Source organism: Watersipora subatra, chromosome 9 (assembly GCF_963576615.1).
Source record: "Watersipora subatra chromosome 9, tzWatSuba1.1, whole genome shotgun sequence".
Taxonomy (NCBI): domain Eukaryota; kingdom Metazoa; phylum Bryozoa; class Gymnolaemata; order Cheilostomatida; family Watersiporidae; genus Watersipora; species Watersipora subatra.
Window position 1 is genome coordinate 1,438,976 of NC_088716.1, and position 14,694 is coordinate 1,453,669.

Genomic DNA, 14,694 nt, shown 5'->3' on the forward strand with positions numbered 1-14,694 from the left:
TTAGATTTTTTACGGTAGGTTTTAAGATTTTTTCGATTATGATGATGGCGAAAAAGACGGGTAAGGACAACAAACATGGTTTTTTTAAATGCGTGAAGTATATTTGTGAAAATATTTGCCCCTTTCAACGCAGCAGAGTAAGACATGGTCAATCTTTTGATACTAAATCACTAATTTGAATTTTGTTGCAAGTCAACCTTTAAAAGTTAGTCCCCGATTGCTAAAAATCCTTCAGGTAGTTTTTACACGATCCATTAAGCTGACCAAAGGTAATAGCTTGAGGCTTGTTTAGTATACAGTGAAAGGAATTCCTGTACTTGTGACCTCACTCTATTGTATTAATGCTGCCTTTTCTCTGACATAGAAAAAACTAGGTCAATGTAAAGACAACTCAAGCATGTTCTCTTGTCTCTGGCAGAGCTCTAAATTCAGCTCTGCATGATTGTTAGCAATTGAAAGTTTCTTGCTGAAACTAAGGCAGCTATAGAGTACCTGCAACCATTGTCAGTCTGAATATACATGTAGCATGTTTTTCTCATCTGACTAACAGGTAATGTGGACTACCATAACAATAAGGAATTGACAGAATATATTACATACCGTAGATGTTGCTGCAACAGTAACATACAATTTTAGTAACTCCTAGACAGCTAGAAACATAGCTACCTTGTGGACGCCAAAATATCAACACAGGCTCACCACTTAACTAGAAGTTCACCAGTATGTGAGATCAGGATGCTTTTGGAGTCATCCCATTTTCATTCCATCATCCTAAATAACCATGAAAGGCCATCAAATATATTAATTGAATAAAACACCTCCTAGCTTTTTATATTGTAATTTCAGTTTATCTTGTTAGTTTCATTTTGTCTTTAAGATTTAATTTGCTGTTTTAGTGTGCTATTTCAGTGCACTGCATGTTTCAGTTTGTTTTGCCAGTTTTAATGCGTTGTTCTACGCGCTGCATCCACTACAGTTTGCTGTGCCAGTTTCTACCAAGTGAGAAAAGACATGAATAACAAGAAAAGAGGCTTGCAATTTGTGGCCTCATTTTCCACCAAAATAATGATAACTCACAATAAGGTCATAGCTTCTGTGAGCAAATTATTACAAAGGTCATTTACAAAATTTTATGTTGAAGGAATAAAAAACTAGTACAAACATGGCAATAAGTGTGTTGTCTTGTCTGGCAATTATGCTGATAAAAATTAGCTATCCAACTCGAGTACGTGTAATGATCTGGTGCAACTACCTTCAAAGTTGCTCCCGGTTCATTACCACCTCTTACTATTGATTCTGGTAAGTACCAGACTTATGTCAATTTGGCAAAGACCTTGCTAAGCTGACATAAACTTTGTGTCCTTGGAACAGATACCGAATGGTGTTCGCGAGACCTTCCGCAATCATGATAAAGAAACTTGTCTAATAGTTATACAAGGCTACAAACACAACTGCCCAATATACAGTTTGTGCAGTTTATATATGCATTCATTTAAAGGGTAAACCCCAGTAAAACATGCCTAGACGCTTACAAAACTAACAAGAGGCCGTGCTGACCGTGGTCTTGCCAACATCTTTTTATCCTGTTGCAGTTTTTCATGAAAGCTCCCATTCCGCAACCTGTATATGGGATAAGGTCTTCGTGACAGAGCATTGGGGCTATTACAACATCCTGTTCGTAGCTGTTTTGGGACTCGAGGTAAAAATTAATTTTCCAGGAGTGAATTCCTGCTTCGGCTCTGAAATGCGCCAACTGCCCAAGTGAGTAAATATGCCGGGTAGCAACTGTTTCTTGCACACCTGGTCTTCAGATTGTCCCACTTGTTTTTAAGTGATAGGGTCGTTCGTGACCAACTGAGTTTGAGGAGGATCTTAGTGGAGCATTTTAGTTGAGCTGGCAAGCTCAACATGTGATACCCTCCTCCTGGATGGCAGCCTCTATATTTTAGTGTGTTTAGACATAGCTATTTCAGCTAGCTCACTTTGCCCACGTCTGCCGTAGTCACTTGCTTTTAGGCACACATGCCTCTCTGGTTCTGCTTTTCGTGCTAGGGCCCCTTTTATGACCTGTTTTTGTGCTTCTGGCGTGTTCTCTTCTAGAAAAATAGTTTTATTATCTTTGCAACAATGCTACGCCTAGGGGGTTCCAGGTGCTCCCAATTTTTGGCACTCCTAATCCGGATACTCCCAATCCGAGTACCCTCAATCTGAGTACTCCCAATCTGGGTGACCAGTCAAGTGGGGACAGGCATTTTTCTAGTAACCTTTTTCTTTAGGGGGGTTTCCTTTTGCCTTTAGAACAGGAAGCTTCTCTTTCACTTTTGAGAACCCATCGCTCAGGTCTAACCCTAAATCAAACACAAATGGGTCCTCCCTGGTCTTTTTGTGTGATCCAGGTCCTGTCATTCTATTTCAGGCACCCCTGTTGCCTTCAAAAAGTGTTGCTCTAATATGAGCAATCTTGGTAAGGCAATCTCAACATCTTAACCACATCTTCATGTGGGGTCTGGGTGTTTGGTGGTGGATGATTGTACTGGATTGGATTAACTGTGTCAGAATAATAGTAGTTCCTTGTTTAATGCTGTTGTGATATTTCAAAATACCGTGTGCGCTCCTACACAGAAAATAATCAGTAGGGATTTTATTTTGCCTGCAATTTGGGGTTGTCTCCTCACCTTGTTTTATTTAGTAGTTACACTCGGTCTCTTGGTGCATATAGGGGAGGTTCCTTTCGGCCCTTTTGTCAGATGGCCTTCTGCTCCTTCTTCCTCCAGCCCTTTCAACATCTTCACCACATCTTTATGAGAGGGGTGGGTTTCTGGTGGTGAAGGATTGTATTGGATTCAATGTCTCAGACGAATAGTAGTTACTTGTTTAACATGATCTTGATACTTCAAAACACAGTACTTGCTTCTACAACATAAATAATATGTTACAGGAACATTTATGTTATAAGGATTTTACGTTATAAGAACATTAAAATACATATAAATGGGCTAATGCCTTCAAAGATCTTTTTAAACTCACCCTTTAGCCATACAAAACGGAAAAACTGGTCTGAACTTTTTTTATTTGGGGGCTGTATCATAACTGCTGTATTATTAGTTTGCATTAAAAAAATTTCTCGTTTTCACTAATAAATATTACTGGTTTTATAGACCATCGTTGCGGCATTCTATAAGAAGTTGATAGGAAACACACATCATCGAAATTCATTTACATAGACTTGCTTATTTTTTCTAAACAGCAAAGTCTATTCTTCAAATCAAAAGTAATAAAAAATATTTCATATCCAATGAAGCAAAACAAAATAATATTTTTACTATAGAAAGAGATACTACCTGATTATCGTCTATCTGTATGCAAGGGTCAAGGTTAGGCTAACAGATAACTTTTGACGATACTCCAACTTGTGACATTCAGATTATTTGACCGACACTATAACGCCTGCACCACTCTATCGATATTCAGTATATATAAACAATTGTGCAGTTACTTATTCCCATTTTTGTTGATACATCTGACGATCTATCACAATGAACTAGAATGTCATGGAAGTTGTAAATATTATAGTTGTAACGCTTTACACGTGTCATTTTTTTTCTAGCGAATGCGACATGATATGTTAACATTCAAGTTGAAATTGAAAACACATCCACTTGACTCTTTGAATTATAAAATTTTTTTATGTAGTACAACGCAAAAACTTCACATAAATTCTTTAAGTTGTCTGGAACTCTTCTTATAGGAGCATCTACTGTACCTTTATTAGCGGAGCCCTTGCTTGCTCCTCCGGCTTTGTTTCATTTTTATTATTTTTCCTTGCTGGTCTGTTTTCATGATAAACCCTTTTGTTACTAATGTTTTCATATCAGATTTATTTTACCAAAGAAGTTGTCTTCCCTTAGCAACAGCGTTACCTTCTGAAGATCCCGTCATTAAGTGCTAACATAGTTAAATATACTCTCATTTGAGTCTCTGTTGATAAACATTGTATTTGGTAGTAGGCTACTGTATTGTATATGTATAGGTTATGTACACTGTAATGGACCACTTCACCTGATCTCTCTATTCTCTATTGGCTTTTAATAGGTTATGTAAACTTTTAACGACTAAGTTAAATTTTAAATTCCAAATTTTTTTTCAATCCCATTTCACAAGTACAACAACATGTAAACAAATGTTAAAGTACTACAGAGTACATTGTGGTATGCTATGTGATGTATTTTTACTCTTTCTTATGTACATTCATTGTATTTATCCTTTCATATAGCATTTGTATTTACCAATTTCTTCTTTCACAATGTCACCACTTCACAATTTTTTTATCCAAAACATGAGGTCGTAACTCCAAACCATTGTAAAACGTGTACAAACATACAATACAGACTACTGTATTGTATTTATATATGTATAGGTTATGTACTGCACTGTGGCACACTGGCTGTAAAAGCATGTAAACAAATGTTAGACTACTGCAGAGTACATTGTTGCAGATGTGATGTATTTTTCCTTTTTTTTTATCTAAATAGAACCAATTCCTGTTTGTGAATTCATTCTTGTTGTACCAAACAACATTAAGCAAATGCTTCAAAATTGCAAAGCCAAAATGGCAGAGTGTTCCTTCTCCCTTCTATGACTGAAGGTAATTTAATCTATGCTTTATTACGTTTGCTATAGGAATGTTTGTTCCTCATCTGGTATTATATTTAGTAGCAGCCATAGCAGGTGGCCGTCGTATGTGAACCAAGCAGGTGACTAGTCACGGCTGGCATCAAAGCTCTGATAAAATGAATCACATGCTAACTAAAACTACAACCCCCCCTGTTATCTTATCACTTAATAAATAAACCTCTCGACTTTGACACTCCTTATGTATACAATCCACGTCAATGACTGTCTTATCAGAGCATCGCAACACCCATAATGCCTGCTGTTGCCAAGAGATCCTGAGAATAATATATTTTATCTGAACCATTTGCGTCAACAATTCTACTTTATCTTGGCGACAGGAAGGAGCAGCTGTTAACCCATTTAACGGATACGTGACAGCGGTCAGGTGTATGTATTTCACAAAAACGGTCAATTTTAATCTGAAGGAATTTCTCATGAAAAAACCATCAAGTTTTATTTAGATTGAAAAAGAACCAGACTCTATATAACTGGGTTTGAGCCAATATCTTGTAACTCATAACTAATAATGCACTCGTTGACATAGCCTCAATAGCCTCAGTTATGTTTCACAAATTCTTTACAGAATAAAAGGAGCCACATTGAACGATGCCTCTTATACGGAAGACATTTTCTCAAGAGAGACTGTCGAGTTACGCTAAATTGTTTTGCAGGAAGATTCTCCTTCAAAGATGTGAAATAAACGAGTCATTGCTGTTTATTTATGTTTTCTTTTTTACGCGATTTTTGATGTAACTGATCTGTTTCATTTTTTGCCATTTCCTTATCAAATTCTGCAATGTTTGTTATTGTATCTAAACATTTAAGGTTTTCAATGTTTTGAGAGCAAAACATAAGTAATGTTTACTTTTTGTTTTCTTTCTTCATTAAAGTTTTTCCAAACATTAAAAAATCATTTTCTGAAGTTGTTTTTTCGACTTGGAACAGATTAAAAGTTACATGCATTAATTCTAGAGCTGCACAATGATCGCGTTAATTAAACGATTTACACCAACTAATACAAATGAACGATTAACTGAGTTGGGTCAATTAATCTTCAATTAAAATGCAACTGAGGTGATGATCTTGATGTGGTTCCTTTCCTTTGTGCTGTTTAGTACCATACGTTATACTAACGTAGCAGGTTACTACCATTAAATTTACTAACAAATATTATGACAAGCAACACTTTCTTACCAATAAAATAAACGACAATTATTTTGCACTCAACTATGAAAACACAGTGAGTCGCTAACATTAAACTTGTTTATACAATACAATGCAATGCACAAGCGCGCGCCGATCTAGACAAGATGCGACAAGATATGTTAACATTCAAGTTGAAATTAAAAACACATCCGCTTGACTCTTTGAATTATAAAATTTTTTCATGTAGTACAACGCAAAAACTTCACATGAATTCTTCAAGTTATCTGGAACTCACGTTATAAAAACTACTGTACCTTTATTATCAGAGCCCTTGCTTGGCTCCTCCAGCTTTATTTCATTTTTATTATTTTTCCTTGTTCATCTATTTTCTTGATTACCCTAGGACACTTATATTTCGCTAGTATTTAGTTTCGTGAGTAGCTCACAGAGTAAAATTTCGAAGCAACTTAATTTCGCAGCTCTGATGAGTGCGAAAATATAGTGATGTGAAAATAAATGCAGTGGAACAAACATAATTAGATTCCTCAGGTTCAGTTCACCGATAAAAAATTTTTTCAATTTGCGACTGGTTTGTAATTGTGAACCGCAGGTAGAATGGTGTAGCCAAGGTCGATAATGCAATTTGATCGCTTGCTGCCATTTGTTTCTTAGACTATCAACAGGCCCGTTTTTACTGGGGCAGCTGGCCGGCTGAGCCGCCCAACTTTTTGGGAATTTTTTACGGTAAGTACAGTCCAACTCGGATAACTCGCCCTCAGATAAAATGTAACATTTCATCTCAAACACAAGGTCAACTCAAACGGATTTGTTTGGTCAGTTCCAACGCAATGATGAATTCCTTCAGATAACTCGACCTCAACATCATTTATTCGAAAAGTTATTTGCCCAACGGCCATGGGCACGGTTTTTATCGCTGTCGAATATCACTTCATTCCAAGCCATAGAGACAAACATCAACTTCTAGTAGTTCTTAGGCATCATTATTATCATCATCAGAGGCAAACCATTTTTGTTAACGACTTTTATAAAGGTTTGCAGAAGATTAAGTTTTATCAAACATCCGCTTGGCCATGTCCCATCGAAAGCGTAAAAGCCTCCGAATGAACTTAAAATAAAATCCGCAAAATTGATCTTTGTTAAAACGCTCAAAAGAAAAATGTCTTTTTTCTGAGCGTTTTAACTGCGGTCATGTTTTGCCTATTTTAAAAACGTTTCGTCAGTCACATCACTTGAAAAAAAAACAAATCTCAAAAAATTACAAGTTATTGAAGAGGTGTCAGTGGTGAATCCAAACCTTTTCAGAGCCATGCTGCTTGTGTAGCACTGCGAGTGTCAGTGTGTCTTATTTTATTTCAACACGGTGCTTACTGCATTGATTGATGTCTCCAGCAAATGATAACGCTACTAATGCGTGTGCATTGACATCAAATTCCTATCATTATAAATCATTCTTAATGGGAAAATAATCATAATTAATTGCAAAATAATAACGTAATAAATTTTGACAGTCAAATTATTTTGTTGGTTTATATTTTAACGATGCTATGGTGGTCGTTAAAAACGTTAAAATAAATGTCGTTATAAAATTCCATTCTACAGTATCAATGAACAAAGCTATTTAGTTTCGCTTTTTCGCTCGTTTGTTATGATAGTTTAGTGTCGCACATGAAACTTTCGCGAGAGGATGACACCGCGAAAATGCGAAAGTTAGATGCCGCGAATACATAAGTGTCATAGGGTAACCCTTTTGTTATTAGTATTTTCATATCAGATTTATTTTGCCACAGAAGCTGTTTTCCCTTAGCAACAGTGTTACCCTCTGAAGATCCTGTCATGAATCGCTACCATAGTTAAATAAACTCTCCTTTGAGTCTCTGTTGATAAACATTGTACTTGGTAGTAGACTACTGTATTGAATATGTATAGGTTATGTACACTGTGATGTACCTCCTCACCTGGTCACTTTATTCTCTATTGGCTTTTGATAATATGTGTAAACTTTTAACCAGTTCACAAAATTTTAAATAAAATCCGAAGTTTTTTGTTATAGTCAACTTTTGCTAGTGCGAAAGCATGTAAACAAATGTTAGACTACTGCAGAGTACATTGTGGTATATGTGATGTATTTTTACTCAGTCTTTATATACATTCATTGTATTTTTCTTTTCATTTAGCAATTGTCTTTACCATAGGTCATCTGTCACAATGTTACCGTTTTACAATTTTTAATATAGTAAACACGAGGTCGTAACTTCAAACCATTGTAAAACAAGCCTGTCAAAGGAGGACAACTTGTATGTACTTGCTAGATATCTTAATCATCTATGCTAACCTTTGATTTGTGTTATACATTGTTTAAAGACTGGTTATTGACAGAATATATGACACTGTGCTAGCAAACAACATTCTATTTATTACGAAGGGTAATTTAGTCTATTAAGATGCATCAGGCGGAAACATCCTGTTGAGCGAATGCATTTTACCTGTTGCACAATATGGCTTAGAACAATATTCATAACAAACCAATTCCAGTTTCTGAATTAATTTTTCTGTACCAATCAGCTTGAATTGCTTAGCTAAGAGCTCAAATGTCAGTTGGATTCTTTTCCCTTTTATGAACTTTGTTATAGGAATGTTTATTCCTCATCTGGTATTATACAAAGTGACAACCATGACAGGTAGCTGAAGTGTGTGAACAGGGCAGACGGACTAGTCATGGCTGGCATCAAAGCTCTGATAAACTAGATCACATGCTAACTGCACCTACAACGCCCCCTGATATCTAATCATTTAATAAATAAAACTCTCAACATTTAGACTCCTTATGTATACAATCCACGTCAATAACTGTCTTATCAGACCATTGCAACACCCATAATGCCGGTTGTTGCCAAGAAACCATAAGAATAATATATTTTATCTGAACCATTTGTGTCAATAATTCCACCAAATCATGGCGACAGGAAGGAACGCCTTTAACTCAATTAATGGAGGCGAGACAGCCGTCAGCTCTTTGTATATTATATAAACAGTAAATTTTAATCTGGTTGACTTTTCCATGAAATAACCCATAAGTTTTATTTATATTTATAAGGAACCAGACATTACATTGCTGGGTATGAGACAATATCTTGTAACTTATAACTAATGGTGCACTCTTTGAGATAGCCTAAGGTCATCAACAAATTCCTTATGGTTTATTAAACTAAAGGCTATTTGAATACCCAGGAGACTAGTTATTTTCATCAATTAGGAACTATTAGTCATGTTCATCAATGTGACTCCATTGCTGCTTCGTATAGCAAAGTTATGAATTTTAAAAGAAGAGATTGAGTTATATATTGCGGTTGTTAAAGAACGTCTAACTGTGCATTGCATATGGATGAAGAAAGAAGGTTGAAAGAATAAGCATATTTAATCAAAAATAATAAAATGCAAGCAGGATGTATTACAATACAAAGAACAAGATGATGTGATCACTTTGACAATGCGTGTCAAGTGGGGCTCGCGCGTGTCCTTATTTACTATAAGCCGCCCTCTGGTTTGAGGGCTGGCTGGCCATTTCTCTTGTCATTGCTCATTGGCTAGTTGGGCTAAAACGTAGGTCACTCGGCATCTTTAGTGTCTGTCTGGGTAGATTGTCAGTCTCGGCTGCCACACTATTAACTATCCGGGTGGTGACATTGATTGCCTGTTAAATTTGTATCGCCTAGAGTTTGTAGGTACGCAGCGAATTGTTCCATCCTCCGCTGAGTAGCAGCCAAATCTGAATAAACAGACAATCGTCATCATAATTGATATATAAACAAGGGTTACTTTTACTGATGAGCAGGGATATATCAATGACAAACCTCTATCAATCTGCTTGAACATTCTAAAAGTCAAACTGCCCCCATTTTGATTTAACACCATGAACTTATGCAGTAAATTCTCACATACTATATAACTCAAGCAGCATCAACATATCCACATAAAGTTACTAGGAGTGAGCCATGATTGATCAACAACAACCTTATAGAATCAGACCTTCAGAGCAATACCACAACTAGTATAATATATACTAGTAGGTAATTTATAGATTACTTGCATTGGGTGATACTAGATACTCAGTACTATACTAACAATAGACTAGTGAAACAATAACATAGGAAGTTACCTTGTTCTCACACCTGACAATCCCAGCATGCAATGAACACATTGGTATGTGTATGTACCTTTGCACATTTACCTGCTAACAAAGCATTCATATGCATTGTCAGTTACAGAAACAACAAACTTCTCTCCCTCAGTACTATACTAACGACAGACTAGTAGAACAATAACATAGGAAGTTACCTTCTGCCAGCTGCTGAGTATGTCTTTGTAGAGCAGATACTTCATGGTCACTTTCTATTTGCAGGGTTGTGATTCGTTGTGTAGCGTCATCCAAAGCTGCAGCAGAGTGAAAAAAACTTGTTGATAGATATTCAACACTTTCATTGCTCGCATTTGACAATGACAGAAGATGCTGAATACATTGGTGCTTAGATGTACCTTAGCACATTTACATGTTAACAAGGCTTTTATATGCATTGTTAATTACAGAAGGAACTGAATGAATGGGCATGAAAGCAGGAATGTAAATGGTAGCGCAGAGACTGAGGGGTGTAGAAGCAGGGACGTATGTAGAAGCGCAGAGGCAGTGAGTGGGTCACATAGGCAAGTGCCTAGAGGCAAAGGCAAGTGACTAGAGACAGAAACAAGCTGGCTTGGCAGGCGTGGGTGGCCGAGCTCAGTAGAGCCGTAGAGGCTGGCGACCTTGCACACAATTAGGCAGGCAGATTATGTGGAGTGTGATCAAGTCAAGTCGTGTACTCAGCAGTGAAATTGCGCAATCGGCCTTTACTTGAAATCAAAAGCGCATGAGCTTCATGGACTCACGCAACCTTGCGTCAGGTTGGCTGGCTGACTTCCAAGCAGGTGGGGCAAACGGGCTGTTAGGTGCTTTTTGTAGGAGCCGAGGCCCGCATACTACTAATAATAGCTTGACTGCTCAGATAGCTGAACGCTGCAAGTTTGGTCGAGCTTCGTGCCAGGCAAAACTTTTGTGAACATGCGGATCTATGCATTCCGGCAGGCTGGTTGCTTGATGAAGTTTCAATACACGCACTCTAATTCAAAAGTAAGCTTATTTCCTTGGCTGAATAACGACTGGCCACTAGATGCATTGAAGCAACACTTAGTGTGTTACACGCATAAACCATCCGCAATCCTTAGGAAAAATTTAATTCTTTTAACAGTTATAAAACTTTGTAGTTATTGCCAGCCAAGCCACACAATAATAAACTTTGATGTTTTTTGTAAGAATTCCTCCAAGAACTAGCAAATATTAAAATCATCCAAAATGCAACATCACACTAGCTGTTCCTAATACACCTGCCACAGAAGAGATAACACATATTGTCTCATAGTAAAGAAGTGTAATGTTTCATATCTAAACACCAACTTGGATGAATGACTCACTAGTCTATCACCACTGACTTCTCTTCCTCAGTACTATACTAATAATGGACTAGTAAGACATTTACATAGGAAGTTACCTCTTGCCTGCTGCTCAGTTTGTCTCTGTAAAGCGGTAAGTTTCTGGTCATTTTTTTCTTGCAGTGTTTTTATCTGTTGCTTAGCGTCTTCCAATGCTACAATATAATAAAAAAGAACATGTGGATAGTACATAGAGCCGTAGAGACACAGGCGATTCTAGAAGTGTAAAGGCGGAGGGGTGTAGAAGCAAAGAGGTGTATAGAAAGAGGGGTGCAGAGGCAGGCAGGCACAGAGGCAGGAGCCTGCGAGCAGAGGCAGGCTGGCCTGACAGATATGCTCAACAGAATTCAGACTCAAGCTGCAAGCATAAAGAATTGACTTGGTCAGCCCGGCTATATGGCCGGCAGATATTTATGCAGCCTGACACGTGCGGCCGGTTGGCAGACCGACTCCATATTAGTGCGACAAAATCAAACACACGCCACAAAAACACGCAATGGTGGTCGACTTGGAGGCGAAACGTGTGATCATTGTAGATTTGGCAGCATAGCTTGAGATCATTTTTGGACTCAGTGAAAGTGAGCAGGCTTGCTTGCAGACAGGGCAATCAATTCGTCTATTTAATGACCAGAACATATAACCATTGTCTACTAGGAGACAAAAGCGAGAAATCGTTGTCAGCTCGGCAGCGACACAAATGACCGTGATTGACTCTGCCAATAGGGCAGGCAAACTGGGTGGCAGACAAGCACGGTCAAGCAAGCGGTGGACACGGTAAGATAGACACAGAAAAAGCAGGTGCCAGCAGATTTGACTGGTAAGCAGGCAGAGAGGCTGGCAGGCAGGCTGCTAATGCTTGCCGCTTGTTTAAAGAGACGAGAGTTGCAATAGTAGTACCGGTCGAGCTGCTACTACTATTAAGATAAAATATTAAAGATAAGTGTAGACCGAATAAAATCTAAGAAAAAAATGAAGCTCATTTCACGTCTACCAGTCTTAAGGTGTCAAGCCTCTGGTAAAATTAATCTTGCTGTTTGATAAGGAATTCTCTAAGCAGCACCAGTAAATATGAAACTCTAACAGAACTCAGCACCACACTGGCTGGTCCTGTTAGCATCTGCCATAGAAAATGGAAGCACACATTATCTTAGAGTTTGTAAAATAAGAAAAAGTTAACCTAATTTTAATCTTTATATCAAAGATTATTACTGTTATGAATTTAAAGCCTGAATATTAAAGCAAGAGGCTGCTACAATATGTACTTTAGTCTGTCATTCAGTTTACTACTAAACATGACAGAAGGAGTTGATATTTAAAGAGCTGCTAACATAACTTCAATACTACCAGTTTTGAATATTAATATTAATTTAAATACTCAGACTATAAACTGTTCAGCTGAAGGCTGGAGACAAGCAGCACTCTGTCTATGCAAGACTCAGTGAGTTTACAGGAAAATAGAGATGCAATTATCCAGGGTATGTCCCTGGGTTCAACAGTAAATGTATACAATGAATGAATTACTAGCATTTAGTTTAGATTTTCAGTAGAAAGTTGCTGAGACTGAAGAGTTTAGCAGTAGAACAGTTCAAGTGAGTAGCTGGTATCACACTGTATAACAATCCTACCTTCTACAACTGGCTGCTTCTCCCAACTCTTTAACAGCTCTGATGATTCCTTATTTACCCAACACTCAGCTTCCTCCAATGGAGTCCTTTTGTGTTTATTCTTTATGTTGAGGAGTGAAGAGACAGTCACTAGAGACACGGATCCTAACATGACCTTCAGAGCAGTTGTCTCTCCTATGTATGCTGCATGGTGTAGTGGAGTGTAGAGGTAGTTATTCTGTATGTTTAATAGGGAGTCTCTCTGTAGTGAGGAGAAGTTGTAGAGGAGGGACTCTAAACACTTGCTCCTTCCCCACAATGCAGCCACTGCTATAGCTGTGTTACCGTATCCATCCTTCTCAGCTACAAACTCGTACTTCCTCTCATCACTCACTGTGTCTATCAGTAGCTCTACACACTCACTGTTGTCTCCCCTCTCTACAGCAATGTGTAGTGCTGTCCATCCATCCTTCTGCTTCATCCAGAGCAACTCGTCTGCTGTTCTTCTGATTGGTGAGAGAAGCAGACGACAGATTTCTGTGTGGCCTCCTGCTGCTAACATAACAGCTGTGTATGAGTCATGCTTGATAGTAATCAGTAACCTCAGCAGCTCAGCTGGTTGGACTGACTCTAAGGCTGCCCTCATAGCGCTGATCTCCATCTTTCTATTTCTCACATAATCCTTCAACAATCCTTCCATGTTTAACTGTAACATATGTACTGCACTCTATTAGCTGCTGCATACAGTAAAATATGATAGAGAAATGGGTACAAAATGTGACTCAACTGCAGAGTTGGAAAGCTGCCAACAATAACAGAGTGGCTGCAGCTGAACCCTGGATATTTACAGAGTATTAAAAGTAGGCCCAGGGATGTCAGACTCTGGCAGAGCTGAGAAACATGAAATATCTGCAGTAGGAAGTGATTGCTGGTCTGATTATGACTGAGGAATAAGACCAGAGCCTCCTGACCTTAACTTAACCTCACTACATGACAGACTCTATGAGTCTCCTCAGGGTAGAGAGTGATAGTCTCAGGAGGTCAGAGTTATATTATAATCACACTGACTCAGTGTCCCTCCTCATCTACTCTATTATTCCCAGTAAGTACAATATCAACAGATGCTAATATAATATATAAGTTATACTTACGTGTTGCTATTATGTTTGTCACCTGTTCTGACTACTACAGGCTTCTTTACAGCTTGTAGCTGGTTATAATAATGTTATCTGTCTCCTGATTGGCTGAGCTGAATAAGATCAACTAAAACAGTGATTCATGATGAATTTATCAGATATTGAATAAAGGAACAGGAGCTAGTTGTTACTGCAGCTTCATGATTGGCTGGTTATACAGCATTGTACTTGGCCAGATATTGAATAAAGGAACAGGAGCTAGTTGTTACTGCAGCTTCATGATTGGCTGGTTATACAGCCTTGTACCTACCTAGTTTCACTTTCTGTTTAGCTTTTAAAGTGAAGTTCATCTGCAGAATTTCATATAATAAAATAACAAACATTATGTTACTTTTACTAGTAACAGCATGGCCTCGGACACTATAAGTATTCACATTGTGACCGCTGGCAGTAATATGACAAATAGCAATTTTTTTATAAAACAAACCTTTATACAATCCGTGTTACTACAATTAAATAGAACTCAAGATAAATATCCGTTGTTGATTAACATGTAGGTACTGAGTACAATGTTTTATATTACATTTTAGTAA

At 37.8% G+C, this 14,694-nt stretch overlaps 2 protein-coding genes across 2 annotated transcripts in view; both read right to left on the reverse strand.

The window, feature by feature from the left end:
• Nucleotides 1–12,485, reverse strand: part of LOC137404150 (nuclear mitotic apparatus protein 1-like) — a 321,406-nt gene extending 308,921 nt beyond the window's left edge. The window contains exons 1-3 of the mRNA XM_068090305.1: nucleotides 12,443–12,485; nucleotides 11,421–11,516; nucleotides 10,177–10,272 (exon numbers count right to left, since the gene is read on the reverse strand). Of these exons, the coding sequence (XP_067946406.1) occupies nucleotides 10,177–10,272; nucleotides 11,421–11,516; nucleotides 12,443–12,485 (235 nt within the window). The remainder of the gene's footprint in view (nucleotides 1–10,176; nucleotides 10,273–11,420; nucleotides 11,517–12,442) is intronic.
• Nucleotides 12,486–12,930: 445 nt separating this feature from the next.
• On the reverse strand, nucleotides 12,931–13,665 carry LOC137404151 (serine/threonine-protein kinase TNNI3K-like). Its single transcript, XM_068090306.1, has one exon. It carries the CDS (start codon nucleotides 13,663–13,665, stop codon nucleotides 12,931–12,933), a length of 735 nt encoding a protein of 244 aa, XP_067946407.1.
• Nucleotides 13,666–14,694: the final 1,029 nt, after the last annotated feature.